Source organism: Sciurus carolinensis, chromosome 8 (assembly GCF_902686445.1).
Source record: "Sciurus carolinensis chromosome 8, mSciCar1.2, whole genome shotgun sequence".
Lineage (NCBI taxonomy): Eukaryota > Metazoa > Chordata > Mammalia > Rodentia > Sciuridae > Sciurus > Sciurus carolinensis.
The window spans coordinates 54,910,753-54,936,300 of NC_062220.1; the positions used below are offsets into that span (position 1 = coordinate 54,910,753).

At 37.9% G+C, this 25,548-nt stretch overlaps 1 protein-coding gene across 3 annotated transcripts in view; it reads right to left on the reverse strand.

The window, feature by feature from the left end:
• The window catches only part of Grm3 (glutamate metabotropic receptor 3), a 204,875-nt gene that overhangs the window by 61,992 nt on the left and 117,335 nt on the right, over positions 1 to 25,548 (reverse strand). For all 3 annotated transcript variants that reach the window (XM_047562724.1, XM_047562725.1, XM_047562726.1), the window contains 2 exons: positions 21,520 to 22,131; positions 993 to 1,848 (listed from right to left, as the gene is read on the reverse strand). In XM_047562724.1, the coding sequence (XP_047418680.1) occupies positions 993 to 1,848; positions 21,520 to 21,981 (1,318 nt within the window). In that variant the 5' untranslated portion in view covers positions 21,982 to 22,131. The remainder of the gene's footprint in view (positions 1 to 992; positions 1,849 to 21,519; positions 22,132 to 25,548) is intronic.

Below are 25,548 nucleotides of genomic sequence, written 5' to 3' on the forward strand. Positions count from 1 at the left end.
ACCTAAAGATTTTGTTTTTTATGTTAGAGATGCATTAAAATAAAATTCTGCTGAGTATGGTAGTGCATGCCTGTAATCTCAGCAATTTGGGAGGCTAAGGCAGGAGGATTGCATGTTTGAGGCCAGCCTCAGCAACTTAGCAAGATGCTGTCTCAAAATAAAAAATAAAAAGATCTGGGGATGTAGCTCAATGGTAAAGCATCCCTGTATTCAATCCCCAGTATAAATAAATAAATAAATAAATAAATAAATAAATAAATAAATAAATAGACTATATTTAGAAATACTTAGACCATATTTAGAAATAAATGAAGAGACAGCAAAAGTCTCTTTAAATACACTTTGGTCACTAGTAATTAAAATGACTTCCATTGATCTTCAATTTGATTATATATATTAAGACTCTGAAAAAGTTTCACTGAACAATATAATTCTAGAAAAGCCATAACTCTTAAAACCCATAGGGAAATGTTTCTGTACAACAGAAGAAATAAACTACAATGTCTGAGTGTCTTTTCAGTTTTGCCCTTAATTAAGCTCTGGGAAAAGTGACTTTTTTCTCTCACCCACTGTGAAAGTTATGAGATTCTTTTGCTCAGTCACCCACAAGGAAGGCTTGGAAGTTCATGTTCCTTAGACAGTTGCCAATTCTGCTAAAAGAGATTAAAAGGCCATATCACATGTGTCATATCCTGCAGCTAACAATGAGAAAGAGCAAATGTAGCATGGCTCACATCTGGGCAGTTACCACAGTGGGGCCATCAACCCAGCCTAGGGGCCTTTGATTCTCATATACTATACCAGTCAAGATTACTAAAAAATGAGTAAAAACCTCAAAAAGCCTTCATATTGTACCTTGAAATATTTGCTTAACAGTTTGAACTCTTTTGCGGCTCTGAAACAAGGATTTCTGGTTGTGGGCAGAGGTATTCTGTTCCTATATGATTCCACCTGTTTGCACCATAGAAGACGATTAAAGGTTCCTTGCTTACCTGTGAAATTGATTTTCAGCAAGTAATCCTTGTACAGCTTCTTTCCATCCAGGATCTTCATTGCATCGCAGAGCTTGGTAGTGTTAGGGCAGAGGGTGCGCTGCATTTTGTGCAGGGCATGGGCCATGGCATAGACAGCATTCACCACAAACATGATCTTGGATTCTTGCTCATAGTTGCTGCTGTCAATGGCCAGGTGCTTGTCGCAAACCCGCCTGTGGTTTCTCTTGTTCTGGAGGCTGCACTGGAATTTCTGTTCCCAAAAGTCCCGAAACCAGGGGTTGCGGTGATTGTTGTAGGGGTTGAGGCTCTGGAAGTAGCGGTCGAACTGGCGGACGGGATGCGAGGCCAACTCCAGAGTGATGGCACCGTATGCCACATGCTCGCTGCCTTTGACGATGCTCTCCTGCGCGCCCCAGCCATCGCTGGCCACCCACGTGAAGGAGGCATTGACGCGGCTGGCTGCAGCGATGAGCTCGCGTGAGTCGTCGCTGCGCATGAAGAGGACCACGACTCGCGCATTGGGCTTCTGCAGTAACTCGCGTATCACACTGTCGTAGGACTTGCGGATGTTGGAGCGGCCCACCTTCTCTGCCGTCGCGATGCAGATGTTGCGCTGGCGGGCTTCCTGCTCGAAGGCCTCGATCCCGGTCTCTCCATAATCGCCCTCAGAGGCTACAGTGGACACGTAGGTCCAGTTAAAGAAGCGCAAGATCTCGGCCATGGCTTTGGCTTGGTAGAAGTCGGGGGGCACGGTCCTGGCAAAGTAATCATAGCGCGACTTGTCGCTGAGTTTGGCACTGGTGGACGCATAGCTTATCTGAGGGATCTGGAAGAGCCTCAGCAGGTTTGCCACCTGGGAGAGGGAGAAAGAGGGAGTTCCTTCTTAACAACCCAGAGGTAAATAAATGACTGAATATGAAAAAACGATTGCACCTGCCTTACCTTTTACCAGCGCCCTTTTCACCTCTAGATCAGCACACTTTTTTGTCAGTTCCTCAGATGTGTATCAGATCCTTCCTTGGATACTCTGGATATTGGGACGCTGGTCCAAAGCAGGTAGTACGTGCTTTGGGAAAGTGCGTAGTAACTGAATGAGAAGGGCGCCACCTGCTAGAGTTTTATAGACTTGGTAAACCCTAGACTAGGAAAGTGTGTTCAGATGCCCTCAGTGTGGTTGTTTTAAGTTCCTGGGGTCCTGCTAGAGCTCAAACAATGAACTACAGTGAATTGGCCAAATTCGGTTTTTAGACAACTTGGCTGCAGTTGTATAGAAAGAGCCAGGGTGTTTAATTCTCACTTCCCCCTCTTTTGCTAAAAACAGCAGTCTCTGAAAGAGTTTAATTTGGGAACTATGTGCCACATGGACAGTCCAAATTAGACATTTATTATCTAGGTTAAGCAAAAGAAAAAATCAATTCTACTGAAATTCTATTTGGTCCACTCAAAAACCGAGGCATACACTGTTCTAAACTTCTGAAAAACTTGACCAACTTTTTTTGCTTTCGTTTTCTTAAAATTTGATTCTGCCTGGATTATGTGAAGGGAAAACATACAAACATGCTATTCTTAGGGTATTTTTAAAATTAAAAATCAAATGAAATATTGTCAAGAATGCACTCCTTCTTAAAAATATTTAAAGCTGATTCTGAATCAAAAATTTAAGTATTTTATAAATCAGCCATCAACAATATTTTTCTATATGAATTGTAAAAATAAAAAGGAAAATGACACTAGTTTAACAAGGAGGATTGCATAGAGCATTTGTAGAAATATGTATTTACAGATACCAAATAACAATGTGTTTTTATTTTTCCTGTGTTCTGAACACTTTTGTTTCTATACTGACTTTAGTTAAATTATGTAATATTCTAAGTGATGTTAATCAGAAACAACTTGAATATTTCAACGTACCTTAAGTGCATTGGAATAAGTATGAGTACTTTGAAATATTCCTTTTGGAAATTGTGGTTTCACATTTATATTTGACATGTTAGGGAGCACAGCTTGAAATAGGCAACTGTTAGCAAAGAGCACAAGCAATATAAAACAACTGACATCTGAGTCCTTATTAATCATCATTTCATGTGACAAAGGAAACCAACAACCAAGTTCATACATAGCTACACAGCATGTTATTGGAGATCTGGCCTGCTATTAAAGCTAACACTTGATATAGCCCAGAGCTATCAAATGTTTTCTATATCTTTTCAAGTCCTGGTATTTCTCACTTAACCACACACAGATAGAATAGCCAGAAAATCTAGGGCTTAACATACAATATAATGAAAAATCAGAATTCAAAAACCTTTTTGCATTTGGTATTTCTGGATATGGGTGAATTTGGGGGAATGGTGGTGAATGGGTGGATGAAGGTTAGTATACCATGTATTTGTTCTTTTCTTACAATCTGGGGAAAAATACTGACTCATTTGAAAACAGGAATATTAGTTGTTTACTCAGCCTTATTGAAGCAGCAGGTGCCACTGAGCCACTACTGTCATTAATTCTAGATGAGTACCTGACTGACACTGGATTTATGTGCCACCGTGGCAGGTTTAGTGATAGAGCCCTGTCTGTGCAGAGGTTTGACTTAAATATGGAGTTTCTTGGTAGCACTGGAGAAAACATCTCTTAATGCAGTACAGGTAGTTTACTCATCTTGAAGTTATATTCATCAGGAACTGAATCATTTAGGAAGACAAAGAATGAAAGACCTAAAAAATACCCAGAGACATTACTTTCTGACAGGTAGAAACCACAGTGAAAGGATTCTAAATGGCTGAAACATTCTTCTCCCAGAAGGGTTAGAGTAATGAAGTTGTTCAAGAAAACAGCTCTTGTCTTTTGACTGCTAAAATCCTATGGCTTCATGTCTACCTCTCTGGGACATTTAAGAACAATTTACAATCAAGGAAGACTACATGGGAGAATGAACTTGTCAATGAACTTGAGATAGAATGGCAATATGGAAAAGATACCCTGCCTTGGGAATGTGCACAATGAGCTGAAGCCTGTTTGGGAAGGCAGTGGGCTAAAATAGCAATTATTGCCATCATTAGGAAAGTTATATATAATCTTGTGCATGCGTATTTAATGAGGAGACTACAACCAACTCTAGAAAAAGGAGGCATGTTTGGTGAATCAAAACATGAAGATAGAACTCTAATAAATATGTATAATCTCAATTGGATCACCTATATGAATAACATGGGTCAATAATATAGTGCAAAGTTATGATATTCAGACTTACATTAAAAATACACTTAATACAAGTAAATCAGCAAAGCATAGAAGCACTTTTATCATAGTGAGTTGTTCCTTTTAAAATTAATTTCCTTAGATTATAAGAGTAAACATGATTAAAAGTAAACATGATTAAAAGTAAACACTACAGAAGGCAGTAGATGATTAAACTCTTTTCTTTCTTTTCTTTTCCTCTCTTACCCATACCAACCTGATTTCTAGAGAAGAACAATGTTCACAATTAGTTTAATACACTTTAAAAAATGTGTTTGTTTTGTTGTAAAACCAGTTGCCAACGTACTGAGTATGTGTACATATTATCTTCTTTGATATTTATAACATCCCTTTGTGGTGGATATTATCATCTCTATCTTAGTATGCAAAACCTTAGTTCTATTAGGTAGGGAAACATTCACAGTTCTATGGCTAGAATGTGGCGGCAGATCAAGATGTAAAACCAAGTCTTTTGACTTCAGGTACAATGGGCATCCCTTCACAACTTCCTCTCATCCCTGTACTATGTGACCATGAACCTGAGGCTTGAAGCACAGAAAGACATGCAGGTGGGAAGAACAGGTGAGCAATGTCATGATATGCACCAGAGATTGCCTAACAGTGGTTAGTAGGTGCTTTCCTTTTAATGTAAAATTTTAAATTAGGTTTGGGGGATTTCCAGGCAGTTGTCATCTGAGTCCTCTGTTCTATTTGTCTAAAAACTGAGCATTTGAAGCATTCCTAACTTGCTTACTGACCATATGGTTTCTCTGAGGAAGCATGAAGAAGTAAGGGAAACTCCTACACTGGACATTACTTTGAGTGGTAAAGAAAGAATCATTTTATGATAGGGAAGTAATGCGAAATCTTGGAAGAAAGTTACCCAAAATGTTATTATTAGTAGGAGAGGAGGAAGGAAAACCAGGATCTAGTTATAGCTGTTTTAGGAAGAAGCATTTTAAAAGAAGAGATATGCTTCATATAGATGCAGATTCTAAAAACGAATACAGCTTTAGAGAGACAGGAAGATTTAAAAAATAATTCATACAATACAGAATAGTTTTAACAAGACATAGACTATAAGAACTCCAGAAAGTATGCTGGGTTGTGGCTTGCATTGGGACATTTGAGTGTGAAAACAACTAGTGACCAGGGATGGGTGGGGAAGTGTGTATAGGATGTCATCTCTATACACAATATAAAATACCAGCATGAACCTGTGAGAAAAGGAGCCACTAAAGCACAGAATGTGGAAATGGAGGAAAAAAAAAAATTGTCATTAGCTTTTGAAATTATGTTTCAGGAGAAATGTGTAAGAAGAAATAGAACTAATGGATAGGAAAGTTGATTCTCTATCAGTAAAAGAAAGTCACTGTTTAGACCCTCTTGCTTTCTCATTCTCCCCGTTAAGGATAAATCCTAACATAGAAACAGTAATATGAATCACATTAAAAAGCTAACTCACACAAAGATAGGAGGGAATAATAAAAGTTAAGTTCATAATAATGTTGAGTTTGCCTTTAGTAATGAGTTTTGGAAAAAATTACAGATTAAATCATGGAATCACTATAAATAATCATTGAGAATAATGGGATGACCGAGGATGAAAAGGGATGAAGAAGGGAAAACTCAGCAAATATAAATCAAGAATAAATATTAGTCAACAATGTTTTCCTAGCACTGAGTTTCTAAGTGTGAACACTTAGAAATAAATTTGGCAATTATTATTATTAGGAGTCGGGCATGGGTTCACTAAGAGTGAATTCTGTCAGAAAGATTTCTTTCCAACATGCATCGAACCATTTAGGGAAGAGTTGTAGCTAAGAGAACCATGAATTCAACAAAGCATTGGTGACATTACTTGGACTTGTGGGTGAAATGAAATGTGATAGAAATTTGATAACTAAGTTAAATATATTCAAAGAGATCAACTTTGAAGAAAGTCTGTATATGGTGGTCAAGTAAGATTAAATGCTTTATCAGTGCTGTTGGATAACATAAATAAGCTCCAAGATATTACATTTTAAAGCTGGAAGGAACCATAATGATAATTTAAGTCTTTCACTTTATTAGGGAGGAAACAGAGTTCCCAGGATAATATGACTTTACCAAAGTTTTATAACTAAGAGGCAGAAAAGCAAAGACTGGAGCCCAGCCATTTGATTTCCCCAAAGGACAAGGCTCTCTTTTTGGAATCCAGGTGATACTACATAGGATGAGATATAAGTTTCCAGATTTAAGTGAAAAATCACACAAGTGAAAGAGAAGAAAACTAAGAAAAATGAAGTTACAAACGTGAAGTTGAATGTTGCAGTTTTCATGTCCCAGAAATCTAGCAATGGCTAAAGCCAAAGAAGAAGTATTAATTGGTTTGTTCTCTTTAGATTTCAATTTAGAATTCCTCAAAAGTGGACAGAGAAGAACTATTTTAACCTTCCAATTCTCTTAAGTTATTGTTCTCAGATATCCTTTTTAAGAAACCTTTAAAAAAATTCCTGATGTTTTTAATAGTCCTAATATTTTGGTGTTAACTACTATTTTACTGGTTGTAGATGTGTTATCTCCTTTAATCCTTGTAACAATCTTATGGACTAGGACTCTACCATTATCCCATTTTACAGATTAAAGAACTGAGGTTCAAAATGCCTCAAGATTTTACTGGAAAGCTCATATATCTTAGAGGTAGGATTTGATCCCAAGAATTCTGAGACTACTTACTGTACTCCCTCTTCCCAGATTCACTCAATCCACTTTGAGACCCAAGTTCATAATTGATTCCTCTCACGATAAAGCTGTGATGATATATTTCAAGGTATAACATTCTTGTCTACTTTTATTTCTGAAACCATAAACTCCTTTATTTGAGGACAGCAAACAGTCGTTCCTGGTTATCAAAAGTATATTTTTTCATTTTTCAGTCTGTGCTTCTTGGTGGCTCCATAAACGCCATTTACTGACTACAATCAATGGAGATAAAAGTGATCCTTTAAGAATCTACTGGGAAATTTCCACTGGGAGGATGAAAGTTTTAAGCCATAAATATCAGGTTTGGCTTTATAATTTATGAGAAGCACCATGACCTTATAGCAGAGCCCATTATTTCTTAGGGCCTGCGAGGCTGTATGCAGGTAAATGACATTTATCAGAAACACTTTTCATGTGCTGTTGTATACTCTTGTTTTATATTCCATATTCAGTTACTTTAGGTTATACATTTTCTTGGTGGTTTGAACTTATCCAGGACTAGGAATTGTAATGTTTTCATTGTAGCATACCAAGTCATAAATACATTGACTTTTTAAAAATTTTCACTCAAAAAGACATGCTTAGGATGCTAGCCAGTCATTATTATTATGTTTTCCAGCAGATACTATGTTCTAAAATTAGTGTTTTTGTCATTTTCCCATATTTGTAGTTGCAATCTGGGTTGATTTAGGATGGACTTCACCTTCAGTAATTGTCTAATGAACCAGTGTTTCATATTGTTGAACATCTGCCACCATTTTCCCTGTACTTTCCCCTCTAAATGAACTTGACCTTATATTGTTTCTCTCATTGATCATGTTTTCAAGTCTAGGTACCCTTTGTACATTTTGTTTCTTTAGCTTACAGTGATTTTACCATTTGTTTGCTCAGCAACTCCGTTCAAGTGCCTATCTCTGAGGAACCTTTCTTGGTGCCCCAGTGTAGACTGAGTTGCATGCCCAGTCTCTGATGTTCTTTCTCTCCTTTATGCATATCTTTAATATTGCTAATCAAAGTAGGTGGTTATTTCTAGATTATTCACTAATTCCTCCATTGAAGTGAGAACTCTTAAGGACAGGGAATGTTTGTTACCTTATGTGTCCTCAATGCCTTTGAGAGCATAAAGGCATTCTGTAATATTTGTTAACAGAATGAATTCATGAATGAATGGGTCATTTTCTGCTCTACCGTGTAACCTTTTCTCATTACAGGGGGGTGGGTTCTGTGGGGAAGGAAAAAAGAAATATCTATAGCAAGCAATGTAGAGCTATTCTCAAAGTCTACTCGCTGTGCTATGTGGACTCTTCCCTAATTACATTAAATTTTTCACCAAAATGAGATGACACATAAGACAAAGAATTGGTTTAGATCTTTAGGGATATTCAACCAAGGTTTTCATACCATTAAAACCAATTTCTTCAAATTATCTCTGTATAAACTAGGAGTATACAAAAGGAAATCAATTTTATGTCCACTGGATCTGGCCATTATACCAATTTCCTTAAGACTGAAAATTGCATTTTTATTCTGATGAAAATAAACTAAGGCCTTATTATGAAGCCTTAGTTCTCAAGCCACACAGACCTAAAGTAGGATTCAAATAGATATACTTCAGGTAGACTTCACACAATGAACTGACACCAAGGCCTACTGCTAAGGCAAGGATTTTCTGGAGACAAATGCATCTTGTACAGGATATAGAAGCAGCCAAATACTCAGAGCTTGCATCAGTTGCTCACTCATTATTCTTACTTTGGGAATGTGCCAAATTGTATCTTTCCCAAAAGCAATAGCCAATTGCTCTTGTAGGCATCTAAACCCTACTGGTCACTGATGGGAATTATGAGTTGCACACTGATTTATTTGAGAGTTTTACTTCTCTTGACAATTTTTAGTAAGTCACAAGGACTCTTCTTTTTAGGATTTCAAGTGCCATGCTTTATTTCAGTGATGCTGTGATCTTGAGAGCAAAAGAGTGTGAACTCTGGGAAAGACCTCAGGCAGTCCACTATTCTTTTCATGTTGTGAAAAAAGAGAATGTCAGATGGAAAATTTCAGAGTCAATTGTGAGCACACACATCAGTCCTATGGTCACTCTTCCTACTCAGGATGTCCATGACATGCCTATTTCAAACATGAGCTTTGTGCCTTCTGTCATGACAATGCCAGCTATTTTTAATAGAAAACAAAAGGATTATGCACATTTACAGTCACTAGACTTTAAAAAGAAGTGTTCACTGAAGTAATTTTCCTTCCTGAGAATTCTTTTCAGAACTCTCAAAGTTATGGGTTTCTGATTCTGTGCTTATACATTAAATGGAACAACAACAACTGGTTTTTATGTGGACCTATGTTCAGCTACAAAAATTCCAGATGGCAAAGAGGCATCAAATGCTTACTTCCAAGAAAAATGCTATTTACAGAGCTGAACTATATGCATTTGATAAAGATGCTGTTGCTGCTGTCTTAAGAATCTAGTACATGTATGACTGCATGACTGATGTGATCTTACAATTTGTATAATCAGAAATATAAGAGATTAAACTTCATTTATGTATGATCTATCAAAATGTATAAATGCATTCTACTGTCATGTACAACTAATTAGAACAAATAAAGAAAAATAATCTGGAGACTTAATAACATCCATAGATTTTCCTTTGTATTCTGTGCTGTTCTAAGTTCATCTCTCTTTGGGTCTGTTCTCTAAGAATAAGCCTACACCTTTAATTGTTTGTCACACATGACAGTCCTGAATGTTTTGTTTTGCTCTTTCAATTAAATGCTTACATATGAGCCTGGAAGAGAACTACTGAGGACTGCCCTTTGAACCATCTGTTATCTCGTAGCCCAAGTTATTATATAAAACAAGTTCTAGAAATTATGATGCTAGGAAACCTCAGTGCCCTTTCTATTTGGAATGATCAAGTTAAACTATTAGCTGTACAAAATCCCAGATTGGCTTGTATTTTAAAGTGGAACTGGAGGTGGTAGATAGTTGAGAAACTGCCTGAGGAATTCAAGCTGTTCACATCACATGAGTTATCTGCTCATAGAGGATGCCAATCATATTGTTATTGTAGGAAGGATTAGTCACTTTTTTGGGCCATATCTACAGCACATCTGGGAACATTTTCCATTGAAATAAGTTGACTACAGTTCATGTGTTAAGGTCACAGATTGATCTTGATTTAGAAAATCATTCAATGAAATATAGCAAATGTCAGTTTACTTAGTAGAATCTGCAAAAGTCATCAACTCTACACTCCAGGGGTCCCCAAAAATTCATGCTCCAAAGATCCACCGTGCCATTCCCATTCAATAGCAAGACTCAATCTCAATCATATTCCATGGATATTCCAAACAAAGAATTCCTTAATAGCAGCAGAAACCTGAAAAGTGGTTCAAGGTACTCTGATTTGTATCCCAAATCTTTCCTGAAACACTTTCACTCATCACATGTGGTTTGCAATCCAGATTGTCGTGTACTTTACATTTCATTTGTCATTTGAAACTAACAGTGAAGTTATCTATATTGGTATTCTCATAGCTCATCATTGAGACTGAAATCATAGCTGATCATTGAGACTGAAATGCCATGCAGACCAAAAAGGATTCCTTGAATCGCATTAGTTCAGAAAACAAGCATTATAAGTTGTGTCAGAGTTTTCACCATGACAGTGCCACTTCACATTCAACAAAGGTCTGTCTTGCTCCCTTACCAACAAGAAATTATCTCAGAAATAACTTTTTCTTCACTCAGACTCAGCCTACTCAGAAGCCAGAAAGGAGGCATTTTGCCCACTGGATCAGTCTCTCTCTGCTCTTTGCTCCTCTTTTTCCCCATGAATTAACTTGCAAGTGAAAACATGGAACTGAATTGGCTTGGGTTCTGGACACTGACCATGGGGTCAGATGGTCTCTTTCATGTCTCACCCCAAGTGTTTGTGCTAGCCAGCAATACCTGTGAAAGATAACTCCCAGGGTGACATGACACCAACAGACTTGTCAGAAACATGTCCTTTAGTGCCTTAGATATTGATTTTTGAAAATGTCTCTTGAAGATTTAACACAGACAGAAGTTGACTCATCCATATTTTTCTTTGACCCCCAAACTCACTTGTAATAACAATAATATGACAAAGATAGCTTTATCAACAAACAAAGGCATTGCAATCCTTGTTGGTGGTTTAAAGAATTAAAAACTTGGGAGCTGAGGGCTGTAGCCTAATGTTTCCTTAAGTGCTCATTATTTACTTCTGAAGTCCTATGCTAATTTAGGGCAGAGAGATATACACTGTGGCAAACAGAACTATGATATTCAGAGTGATTTCTTTGTTAACTCTTCATTAATTCAACAAAACTGTCAGGCACAAAAGGAAAAAAATAGTGTCATGGTTCAGTGCATAGAGCTGGAATCAGACAGGCCAGCATTGGAAGCATAGCTCCATCCTTCACTAGCTGTGTGGCCTTAGGCCACTTATTTTAACTCCCTGTGCTTCAGTTTCTTCATCTGTAAAAAGAGAACAATAGTAATACCTGGCTTACGAAGTTATATGAGGTTTAAATGATAACGCATACAAAGTGCTTAACTCACTGACTGGCACATAGTAAATGCTTAAAAGCGACAGAGACAATGACAATGTCTAATTCAGTAGTCCTTCATTCAGCCAACTTGGATTGATGCCTATTATACAAGGAATTCTTTTAAAATGAGGGTACTATGCCCTCATTGTCTTCCAGGAGGTTATTATCCTCTAGGAGACAAAGAAACATTTGTCTTTGGATAAAATTTTGAGATACATGTATTTAAGCTTATATAAAACTCAGGTGAAAGAGCAACTAATTACACTCAGGTGAGATAGGGCCATAACATTTAGGCACAATTCTGAAGAATAAGTGGCAGTCTTACAGGCAGAGAAAGGGAAAAGGAAGTCTTTAGGTAGAGGAGAGAACACAGAGGGACCTGCACTGCTTTAATAGTACCATATCTTTCTGTGTCATCAGGGTACCCAGTGCCTCATAGGGAATAGTACAAGTTAAAGAAGCATAGAATTATGGTTACACTGCCAAGAATTTTATGTGCCATTATAAGTATTTTGATCTTTATCATTTAAGAGATAAAAAGCCATTAAAAGTTTTTAGGAAAGGGAATGACATGACCAAAATTAGATTTTAAAAAGACCACAGTGGATGACATCCAACTCAAAAGAGTCTAGAAAGGATCATTAGACAGACTAAACATTCATTCTCATTTTGACTGTGAGTTCTTGAAGGCAGGAACCACATAATTCCAATAACATTGAAAAAGTTAATGATAGAAATACCAGTTTTGGAGGTTTAGAAAAAAATTGAGCCTGCTTAAACTATTTTATTTGGTTGATAGTCATTATTTAGGTACTAATGTTTTAATTTGGGTCATTATAGGACACCTCGAATCCTTGGAAGGAAGCAGGTCATAAATTTTGACAGTTGTTGAAAACTGTAGAAAGGCTGAAGAATTTTTAACTTTCTGAAAGCATTATAGAAAAGATAACACAAAGACTTTCTTTAATGTAGAAACAAGAGTTGAGGGGCAAATAGCCATTGTAACAGTTGAAATTTGCCCAGTGACAACAATCTGCATTATTGGTGCCTTTCTTCAAATCTTATATGAGTTATATATCTAAAAAGACTTTGTAAACATGGACAATATGTATTTAATGAATTTGTTATATTTTGTTGGAACATTACTTTCTGTAGAAAAATTCTGAACAAATTGTAAATGGCATGATCAACTAAATATATTCCACATTGGGAGAGCTTCATCACCTGGTTTGTTTTCTAAGAAGGCCCAGTGTGAATCTGATGACATTCACCCAAATTGGAGGCACAGTACCTGGCAGGAATCAATTAGTCCCTGGGATGCATGCCCTGCAAATTCAACCCTTTTAAATGATGGCATATTTCTCAACATGCTTTGCCGTTCTGACCACTTGGCAGGGAAATCTGGTCTTTATTTGGAAGATAATTTTTGAAGGTGTCATTTTGATTGTATTTCCTTATGTTGTACTTCCCTGTGTTGGAATGTGAAGTCAAAGAGCTGGCAAGAATTAAGACTTTGTCACTAGTAACAGAGGGATTTCCATAATATACCAGGTGGTGGTGTCAAAAATAGCAACACCACAATTTTAGTGTTTCAAGTCCTACTGATATACTGCCTGGAATATCACTGTTTGCTTAGAGTTTACCTGCAGGTGTTTCTGGAACACTGTGCTTAAATTTCCAAAGTCTACTAACTGGAAAAATACTCTGTGAGTTTTCAACTGCGTGTTTTCATAGATCAGTAGAAGCACTTATACTACGTTAAATAACTAGACTCCCATTATAAACTGCTAAGAATTGGCTCTTTCTATATCGAAATAGTGAAACTTGTACATATTGATCCATTAAAAGGCACATATTTAATGGCAATTTGAAAGGAGAACTTGGTGTCGTTAAAGTCAAATCATATCTTAGGTTTAACTAACAGTATCAGGAATCTTATTTCAATTAGTTTATCTATTAATCTATAATCATAAAACCCTTGCTGAGATCTTGGGAATGTCTGTATCTCTTGCTTTTCATCCTGTGGCTTCCATGATGGACGTGTGATCTGCAGCATAAGCTGGTTCCTGGGCCCTTCTATTGCCCTGGGAATTGACGCCCTGAGAAGAGTGGTCCTGATGGTAACCTCTTGTTTCTCACTAGTTTCTAAATAAATACATGACAGAAGGGGAATTAATTAAGGAACAAATTAACCCCAAAGCAAAGGGAGAAAATAGTGTATCTTAGACAATTACTTCTGGTGAGAATTTTCTACCATGAAACTATGTTAGCAGAAGCATTTTTAATTGCTGGTTCTGGTGCCTCCCACACTATGATAAAGCCCTTGAACACCATTGCCCTTCTTTGCAGGAGACAAAGCAAAAGCAATGGAAGGATGATTCAAAACAGTTTTGTGAGATTGCTTTACAATGAAAAGTCTGCGTAGAAAATATATTTTAAAATTCTGAGATAACTTTGAGTAAGGTTTTCTGAAGCTTAGATGATGTGAACGAGCAATGCGGATAGCAGTGTGGGTGGCAAGCTAACTGAAATCTAATGATTTCACTACTTATAAACTGATAGAAACTTGAAGTTGGTACTTAACCTTTGTGAGTCTCAATTCCTCTTGAAAATTGTTCCACTTAGTCTGGATATGTTAAAAGAAACCAAACAAAACAAAATAAAAAATGAACAGATAATAATATGTACTAAAATGTTGACTGCTTATTAGCTGAGGCACTATTTTATTGCTTTTTGTGTATTTTCTTATTTAATTCTCACCATAATTCAATGAAAGGGATATTGTTATGGTTTGAATGTGAGGTTTCCCCCCAAAACTCCCAGGTGAGACAACGTAAGAAGGTTTAGACGAGAAATGATTGGGTTATGAGAGCCTTAACCCAATCAGTGAATTAATCACCTGAGGCAGGGAGGGTTTGGCTGGAGGAGGTGGGGCATTGGGGGAGTGGCTTTGAGGTATATATTTGTATTTGGTAAGTGGAGAGCTCTCCCTCTGCTTTCTGATGGTCATGTGAGCTGCTTCCCTCTGTCACAGTCTTCTGCTATAATGTTCAACCTCACCTGGAGTCACTGGGGAATGGAGCCTGTGGTATAAGGACTGAGACCTCTGAAACCATGAGCCCCTAAATAAACTTTTCCTGCTAAAATTGTGCTGGTCAGATCTTTTAGTCACAGCAGTGAAAAAGCTGACTAAAACAGATAGATATTATTAATATCTTCATCTCAGACATGAGTAAACAGAATAAGGGGTTGAGTAAGTCCTAGCCAGTTGGCACTTAGTGTTTTTTAATTATTGTGTTGAAATTTTCAAGAAAAGTACACTAAAAACTTAGTGTATAAGATTGTCACTTATTCCTACTGTAATCATTTTATTTGCAATATTGAACTCACTAAATATAACTATCACTTTTACTTTTCTAGTGATAGACACTGATTATAGGTTAGTAAATGAATTTTGAGTGCTGTCATTCTGCTCTCCTTAGGTTAGAATGAAGTTCCTTTCTCCTTTGTGTGAGCTAGGAGCACAGCGTCTGGCATCTAGTAGGCACTCTCCATGTTCTTTCTGCGGAAAGATCGCATAAAGCCAGAGTAGAATAAAGATGGGGCTCCAGGCTTATCTGTAATGGCCCTGAGTATCCAGCTGTTTTGAGTCTTGGATAGTCTTCTCTGAAGAGATGCTCTAAGGACGAGTGGAGTGGAGTTCCTAGAGCTGCTCTCAAGTCAAGGCATCTTGTGGCATAAGTGCAGACGGTAAGGGGAGGAAGGAGGTAATTTTGTTTCATATGCTCATCTTTCTACATCATTTGTATTTTATGTCAAACCCAGTTTCCACTGTAGGAAAATGCTTGTTTCTTATTTATAAACATACAGACTGTTGTAGAATTGGTTGGTCATGATCATGACCCTGATCCAAGATTCGTTTGGAGATTTTTCAGCTCTTTGGATATGTGGCAGTTTATAATATATTAATCTTTCAATTAATTTGAAAACTTTCCACTTCTTACCTGGTAGAGACATTATTCTAGGTGCCAGCAAAACAAAGACAGATGGGTGTGGTTCCTAAACTCAAGTGGCTTTATAGTTTGGAGGAAAAACAGATACAGCTATGCAAATGAACAACTAAAATGAGTTAATAAGGTAGTAATGGAGGCGTGTGTTTATGGAATAGACGCTTGGGAAAGGGTACTCAAAAGGAGTAGGTTTTCAGCTGAGAATTGAAGGTTAGGATTTGGCAAAGCATACAAACAGCTAAAAGACATTGTATTACATTTATAAGAAAGTTTTCTCTTTTATGGAGGTGTGTGCAGATACCTCTCTATAGACTATGGGAAAGCAACTTCCTAGAGAGACTTCAAAGGTAGGTTTTCTATTTATACAGAACTAAAAATCTTTTTCCTATTCAATTTCATTCCTTTCTACTCCTTCTGTCATTCTTTCCAGTCTCCTAGTACTTACGTTGTCATTTGTCAGGTCCTATACTTGCACCTGTTTTATTGACATTTTCTAATTTGTTTTTACATGCCTTAGAGGTTTGTAAGATGCTTTACTATTTTTGAATTTTATTTTACATTCTTTCTGCTCCATGTCATTTAGACACTACACAACACTTTTTGAAGTATCTAAAATATGTCTGCTTAATAAAAGCAATATTCTGATGAAAAATCATTTTATATATGCTCCTGAGTTGGAATATCTAGGTAATTTAGATGCTTAATTCATCATATTCACAAAATACTCCCACAATCTAGTAAAACAACAATTGGTTGGACTTCTGCTTCAAAATGATCCTGATAGAAAGGTACTTATTTTTTTTGCATTGTGTTTTAGATACTTCCTTTGCAATCACTTAGGCCCTAATAGAATATTTTGATTAGCCACATATAATTATAAAATTAAGCAATATCCTTTAGTGCCATATAATTCAAATACTGATATGATGATTTACCATTCTTAATAAAAGTTGGCTTTTGTTTGAACAACTTCAGTGATGGAGGGTGCTATTCCTTCTAGTCCCTCACTTCCAGGCAATTTCATTTCTCAGAATTCTTCCTTATATTGGCCTTAAATATGCCTTCCTTTAGACTGGAGATTCTCAGTGACAAAAGGAGTTAGTTTTGTAACTCTGCAATGTATGGAAACACTTTTGGGTGTCACAGCTTGGGCTGTGGGCCTGTTATGGGTAGAGGCCAGGATGCTACTAAACATTCTACAATAAAAGATGGCCTCAAACATCAAAGAGTTTTCCAGATAAAAATGTCAATATTGTCAAGGTTGAGAAACTCTGCTCTAGATCCAATCTATTTATCCACAGAGAAAGTGTAACTGTTTCCATTAGCAGCCTTTCAGGTACTTGGAGACAGCTAACTCTGTGAAGGCTTTTGTATCCTTGGACTATTTTTTCAATTTTCCTGTAAGACTAGCAATTCATGTATGACCTTCCCAAAAGCATTTGAGTTTAAATGAGGGATGAATCACTGAAGGACAGCAATACTTAATACAAATTGACCAGTCCACAAACTCTACCAGCACTATGGAATTGAGTGGAAGAAGTAAAATAAAGTGGTGTCTTCATGTGCTTTCTCCTTTCTCCCAACATAACGAAAATCTATGAAATTTATTGCAAAGGATTTAGTTTGAGGAGTGATTCTTCCCAGGGATATGATGTGAGAAATACATGGCATGTCGAAAGCCATGTCATGATAAACTATGTCATAAAGACTGCTACTCAGAGTTAGAATTCCTGGGCTATAGATAGTACTAGAAATCTTGAAAAAGGGTTTAAGGATACCAGGGACGAGAAGGAGGTGGTAAGATCCTTTCAAGACAAACTTCTGACTTTCCTATGAGCTCAACCTTTAGAGGACATTTAACCCAAATCCTCATTTGTTTCTTGGGTCACCACATTCATAGACAAAGCAATAGCTGGGTACCTTATACTTGCACCGTTCTATGGAAAATTTGCTCTATTTAGGCAAGAAAGAATGAGAAAATGTTACATCCTCCAAAAAGAGTCAGGAACATTTTTGAAACATTTCAAGGAACATTTTTGACTGCACACTTACGAGCTAACTACAGCCTATTTGAAAGCACAAGCATAAACATTGTTTCTAAATAAGTACCATGAAGACAGTTGCCTAGCTAAAAGCAATGGACTGATTCCCTTCTTGAAGAAATACTATTTTCCCTGAAGTGAGGAGTTTGTAGGATTATAGAGAAGATTAGGATATAGTATTAAAATGTTTCGAAAAGGAACTTACCAAAGTGGGTGAATAGACCCCCAATGCTATTTGCTAATATAGAAGGATTTTGAGGCTTGCTTTTATTGATTACTGAATTTAAAAAATCAATAGTGTTGCTCTGTGAAGGGACCACCACCGAGTGGTTTGTCATCCTTAATTAGAACATTGGGAAAATAATTATCCAGGTCTTCATCCATGGTGATATGGCTTAACCCAGCCAGTCATTAAGAATCCCCCCTTCCATTCAAAACCCTCTCATATAACACAGCAGGGGATGTCTCCTTTGCTGGCTTCCATAAGAATTCCTCTCCTTTAGTGAGAGGGAAAGGAAGCTGTAAAGGGAGTACCCCCTGAAGCACGGTGGCCAATAAAGCAACCCAGGCCCCTGTGGGGTTTACAACATCTAAACAACGGATACAGCCACAGAAGGAAGACACACAAATATGATTCTCTAAAATTCTCTCCCAATGGGCAGTTTTCTTACTGAAAATTCTGGGCTTTAGTTTGTGACTGGAAGTGACAAATGAATGATAGGAATTTTTAAAATTATAGATTTGTACTCATTTGCTTCTACGACTTCATCTTCTTCCCTGCCCCAATTCAGTTCAAGCACAAACACTTTCCAGGACATATTGAAGAAATTGAAAGGAGGTAAGAGGATGGCAGGACTACCAGTCACATGCTGTATCACAGTCACCAGACACCATGATGACTAGAATCAGTCAGGAACTGAAGAGGATGAGTATGAGTGATACCCAGAAAATCCTCCCTCCTAGAGTGCCTCCCTCATTCGTGTACAAGAGTTCCTTAAATTCACCATTAGGAGCATATTTCTTTGATTTGACATTGAGTGTATTTTTTAGAATTCTTATTGAAGGACAGATATGTTTGCAGGGATAATGTACTTCAATTCTTAGCTATATAAAGCCTCTTTGGACCTCTTTTCATTCATGATGCTTTGCTGAAAGGAAGGTCTGATGTGGAAGGTTTCCTTGGAAGGGTGCCTGGAGGTCACTGTATAGACCATTTGTTCCATTTTGCAGATTTACTTTGGTTTGGGGTGTAGCCTAATCAGAGTCTGAGTAGTCAGAAAACTTGGGAGCTGTGGAGGAGGGAATGGAGATCCCCACTCCATCCCTTTCTCTCTGGCTCACCCCCTTACTCCTGCCAAGGTCCTTATCCCCTTCGCCATAAATATCTACCAAAACTTTCTGTTCAGGCTCCTCAGGTCCAGTATCTAATTCTCACTGTGGCTCTATCAGCCTTTCTCCAATGCAACTTTCATTCTGTCAGTCATTCCCAAAACCATTCTAAAGGTCATTTCTTACCTTGTGAGCCATGTGAACATATCCTGAATTAGAGTAATTGCTATTTCACAGTAGTACTGAACCCACAGCCAGGCTTTAAGTGCCTTCAAGTCAAGAATACTTGCTCTATGACTTTGATATTCTCTCTATCCGTGTCACAGCATGGAGCCACACATTAGGTTCTTTATCCAGACTGACCTGCTGGGGAACCAGCCCATGATTTCATTGGACCGCTTGGCCACTGCAGAGGTCACAGAATTGGTTTTAAATGTAGCTTCTCTACTGACTTTTCCTATAATTTGGGGGACACAATAGTGATCATTTATTGAATTTGTTAATTTTTTGAAGAATTTTTCATGAATTTTTCTCAATTTCTCCTTTCTACACCTTATTGAGGTAGATTCTGTTTTGCTCATTTTATAGTTAACCAGAAAATGGTGAAGTTGGACTTCACACCCAGGACTTTCTGATGTCAAAGTCTATTTCTTATGTACTTGTTTTGGTTTCTTTATTTATAGTATGTGGACAAAAACCATATCAGCATTTTGGACTTTATGCTGTATTGACCAGATAAATGAAATAATAAGCCAGGCCCTTTGATGAGTAAGATTAGTGAATTTTTCCCTTGAGGACCAGTACAGGGTTTCAGAAGCCTACATTTCCACCCCTTAAACAAGTCTCACCTCTCTTGAGGAATATATAATGTCAAAAGAGTAAAATCAGATTAAAATACAACTTTCAATACATAGCTTGTTAAATTCTTTGGATGAATCATTATGACACATCCACTAATGGAATAGTACTATTTACTACATTGGGATGAACTAATGTCAGAAAAAGCATATTCCCATCCCTTACTAGTGGTAATATTGGGCATAATACAAATATTTGTGAAATGACTGATATTCATAGATGAAATTATTATTAAAGAATGGTGGGTATATATCTTAAATTTTTTTCTTTTCTCAAATAGCAAATTCTACCTCTACTGACCCAAGTATAGAAATGGTGACAAAATTAACATGCTGTGCTTTGAGATGTGCAATATTTTCTATTCATCTAATGAAGTCAAAGGGTGTTTATGAAAAACCAATTATCCTAATTACTTATAATATGACTGTGTGCTCTAAAGAGGGAAAGAAATTTGAAATAGCTCATTTAGAACAGTGCAGAATTACACATGGAATTTTAAGTGCTGCAAATCTGGGATATAGAAATAAGGTTATTCCAATGCAAATAGAGCCACTTAAAGTGGGTTTGTGACATACAAAGACAATATGAGTATCTGTAGTGCTTGTGCTTTGATTATAGTAATTTGGTAAGAAGCAAAGTGTATTACTCTTAGAATCATGAACTTGTAATACTGTGACAATAGTGTTCTCACCAGAAAACATATTGAACTTTAAGTAACACATGGGGTAAGAAATCACGTGGGGTAACTGAAAAAGCACAAAAGTACAAAAATCTGAATTCTAGTTTTCATACTTCCTACTGATGGGAGTTTTCTTGAAACCAACATCTCTTTGGGAATTGGGAAAATGAGAAGGTTGAGCTAGGTGATTTCTCAGTTCTGTTCTATCTCTAAGTTCTATGATCATGTACATAGTAGCCCTGCAAGAATCTAAATGTTTCTTTTTTTTCTAACAAAATCTGAGAATCAATTATCAGCTTTATATCTACTTTATGTGCTAAGTGTTTCTGTCTTTTTCTTTTTTGGAAAGTGGGATAATTACCTGGCTTCTCTGCATGCATTTTAAAGTTTGTATTCTGAGAAATTCTTTATATGGTGCCTCTGAACAAAATGATGCTTTAGTAAAAATGTGTGTGAGTTCCATCTTGTTGTACCATGATGTGATTGGATCAATGACTTCAAATCCCTATTTCATCTTATATGGATACTCTGTTATGGAATTCTGCAGCACTTGTACTCTGGGCAGTCCATTCTTTCCTGCTTCTTGACCCTGGGCTGAGCCCTGTGGAGTTGCTTCAGCTAATGGAATGTTAGCAGATATGACACAGGCAGGAGCTTGAAAGGGGATTGTGCAGTTGAGTTTGCATTCCCTCACACCCCTCCATCCCTGTGAGAACATGCATGGGCTGGAACATTGATTCTAGGAGGAAGACAAGAGACAAGCTGGGCAGAGCCACCCACAGCTAAGCCCAGTCTCCATTAGCTCACTCTAATGGAGTGAAGTCATTACTTCAGACTTGTAAACTCATAAGTAATTGTGTCAAACCATTGAATTTCAGGGCAGTATGTTATGCTGTAATAGCTACCTGTATGATCAAATACTGATAGAAATAGGACATCACCCATTGATGAAATTATTAGGATAGCCTCCTTTTGTTCCCCCAAGATATAAAAGCAAAGAGATGCAGACTTTTAGCAGTAGTGTATGCCAGTCTTACCTGTATGGAGACACTGCTGTAAGAGCCGCCAATGACCCCTGCAATGAGCAGAGGGATATTTTCTTGAATGGCATATGATCCATCAGGACACATATACTCAGCTTCATCCACTTTAGTCAAAGATGCCCTGACAAACTCCAGTGATTGCTCTAAAGCATAGGTATCCCTTGAACATGTATCCAGAATATGAACACCCAGCTTCACTCCTGGGAGAAGGTAATTGTCTTTGTTGATTTCATCAATAGCAAACAACATGGCTTCCAGGCGTTGGATCCCTCGGTCTTCATTAATTCGCCCACAATCTTCAGTTCCAGTGCCTTTTTCATTAATAGGAAATAGGCCCCCCAGAACAAGGTCACCTTCTATTTTAATCTCCCTCCTCATAAAGTTATGATCCCCTAAAGAGAGTAAAAATCCCTTTGAAAATAAAGCTAAAGTAAGAACTTGAAGTCTTGTCCACATCTTCGTGAATCCTTTTTCTGTGCCTCTGGGAGATATCAACAGATGGAGCCAATGTCGCCCGCTAGTCTTCCTTTCTCATTTCCAAACTGGATCTTTGGCCTGTCCTTCAAATAAGGGAGGATCAGACTAACAGAGCCTGCCACCAAATTCCTAAAGAGATAAAAATTATATAAGCAAAAATGGTAAAGAAAGTGACAGTGATTACTTTGATGCTCTCTAGTCAGAAGTTTGATGGTTTAATGACTCAAATTCCCATACCACACACTTCACCATGGCCCAGACACTCTCTCACAGGTATGCCTACCCAGTCCTCATAATACATCATGGAGTGGACCTTAGTGATCCCATCTCACAGAAGCGGCCGGCGAGGACTAAAGAGGTAAAGTCACTTGACCAACGTACTTAGAACGGAGGTAGGGTTCAGACTCTTGTTCTTGGAATGCCAAGTTCAGTACTGTACTCAGCATTTACTTTCATTTTAGTAGGGTGGCAACCTGTATCCCCGTTCATTCAGCTACACTTGTAAACTTGCCCCTTTTGTGAACTCTTGACCTTTCTTTTGGAAACAAAACACAAAATTAACTCTGTTAGCAATTCAGCACTTTTACCACCACCTCCCCGTTCTCCCCTTCATACACAAGCTGTCAGAAGCAATCTTTGTGGTGTTGCTCCACTTCCTCTCATCCTAAATGCTCTCAGTCCACTGTAATCAAGACTCTGTCTCCAGTCAGATGAGGTGGCTCATACCTATTATCCCAGCAACTTCTCAGTGGTTAAAAAAAAAAGAAAAGATTCTGGCCCCACTGCTATAACAAAATGGTTTTGGAAAAAGCTACTACTCTTCAACTAGCTCTACATTCAAAAAACCCACTCTAGTCATTTTGCCTGTTCTTCATTGAAATCTTGATTATTATCTATCTGTTAGATCTTTTCTGTTCTCATACTTCATTTCTGGGAACATCTCAAGTTCTGTTGTTGAACAGCTGCCCTCCCCCTTTCTCCTAACCCCCTTATGCGGGTTCAACTCATTTTTTTCATAGTTTCACCAACCACTTATATGAGCTCCAAACTCCTTGGTCAACTACTTGCTAAACATCTTTACCCTCACATCCTTTGAATATATCAAGGTCTGCATGTCATGAACTCTCCCTTTTCTCTGAGAATGGATCTTCTCTGTGTCCAGGCTTTCAAGCCAAAAATCTGCACTCTAGCATCCTCTCCATTTCACCCTCTTCTACCCTCTTCCTATTAGCCACTAATCCCTGAGGGGTCTACCTGCTTAACCTCAGCCAAAGCCACTGCCTCTTCTGTATCCCCATGATGCCAGGCTCTTATCAGAATCATGGCAGTAGATTCTGTAGAGCAACCCAACAAAGTACCATTTTTATGAACTAAGAAAAGATATTTCTTTCTCGTTTCAAAATTTTAACTTTGCGGTACAACTACTGATGATAAAGTAGGATTGTTGGTTATGTAGCCAGTGTCAGAAAGTTCCTGATGTGTCCCTCACATTTCAAGGTATGCAATGAGTGCTGGTGTTCGGGTTTGCAAAGTAGGTTGTAACTCAGGATAGGACCATAAATTAAACTTCTTTTTACATCATAGGGTAGAAGGTGTGCATCCACTGTGAATTAGGCAAAGCCCTGTGGTGAGGATCATGCTTTTAAGAGTAGTTTGGGTCTTCTCAGGGAGCTTTCCAAAATACTGGAGCAGGCCAGTTGCATGTGCACATGAACCCCCAAAACCACTGTGTTCTCTGACACCCAGTTCCCCAGCACTAGAGCAAACACTTGGTCGGTACACACTCTTTCCTCCTTCCCTGCAAGGTGCAATGTACTTCCTGTTTTCAGAGTCAGGTGAGAGGTGTGTCAGCCTGGGATTCCTGGAGCATTCTCCTGAGAAGGTGCAGCCACATGTCCCTGAGTGTGTAGTCAAGTTGGCCTGTCTTCTGTCCTACATTTACTTGTGATTGTATGTTGTTGGCTTTAGGAAGGAGGGACCTCTCCTAGCTGCTTCCAGACTCAGTCAGGATCCTGGAAGCCACACCACCTGTACGCTCTCAGATGAATTAGCACATGTTAACAATCTGAATGGTGTCCCATTGGAGGAGTCACTCTAATGCACAAGCTTAATTACTGCTTGGAGTGACCCATCTCCTGTCAGACTCTACCGATCTTTCCTTGCCTCCAGGTTTAAGCATTGACTTCTTGTAAGCAGTTCTCAGTGCTCCTTGAGCTTATTCCTGGCTAGCTGTCAATTCCTACTGCTCGTTGTGCCCATCAGCCTTGCCACATCTCTGTCTTTAAATCCCAAGCTCCAGACTTAGAACTATGTGCACTTCAGTGGATGCTCAGGTGCTGATGACCCCTTGTTCCTGCCCATGCTGTTGCCTTTGCTAAGAATGCCCTTCTATACTCATTTGTTGGCAAACACCTACTTATCATGTAGGACTCAGTAGTCTCTGCCAAGAAAGTCCAAGTATTCTTTCCTCTCTTTCTCCCAGTTAAATTGTTTACTTCCTATTTTATATTCCTGCTGTAGCTTGCTCAAGAAATACCTGCTATTTACATTATAATTCATATTGGTTTCTGCACGTGCTCATGGGAATAAATGAAATGGCACAGCATTTAGGATTGTTGAGGAACCAAGAGAAAAATCTCAATAAAAAAAAAAAAATTGAGACAGGAACTAGTCCACTGTTTACTTCAACATTTTTTGACATTTCTCCCTTCTCATATTAGCAGTGCCCTTTAAAACCCAGCTTTCCACTTGCTTTCTGTTCCTTTCACATGGAACAAATGATGAGTTGTTTTCTTGAGACACACAGTCAGCTGGGCTTTGTTTTGTTTATTTATTTAGATGTGAATCACAGCAGTGAGGGCTGCAGTCCTTGGAACGCTCAGTGTTAACCCAGAGCATCTCTGGGATTCCTGCCACAGGGCACCAGGAAGTCTAATAATAATACTTTTTTTAAGAAGTTGATACTGTAGTACCTTTTTTACTTTAGTCTCCTATCAGTTTCTGGTCTCTCTTTGATCTTTATGTACAACTCCCTTTGAAGTGAAACTACCTTGGATGGAAGGCAGCAAAAGATACTGATCATTATTACTAATGATAAAGATGCAGCAATTGCTCTATAAAATCATTGTTTTATTTGCCTAATAACAGAGAATAGTTGCCTGGAAGAAGGTCAATAACTCATGTATCTTTATTAAAAAAAATAGACATCTCTTGAATGTGAAAAAAGTTTGACTGCTCTATTCATAAAGATAACCTGATAGTCTATAGTAAGCTTATTTCTCTGCTAGAAAGGTGCTTTAACACAAAGAAGACTTCAAATGAAGTGCTTCATTACAGTAATGGTAGAAGTATATATTGATATATCTGTTTTACAGGTAGGGGCTGTGGCTTTATTTATCTCTATGTACCTAGGAGCTGGCATAGTGGCTGCAATCTAGAAGGTATTCACCAAATGTTTCTTGAAAGACGATATCAACAATAATTATGCCTGCAAATAATCCTGGCTTGGGAAGTGTGAGATTAAAGAAGGGAAATGGATTGTTTTTA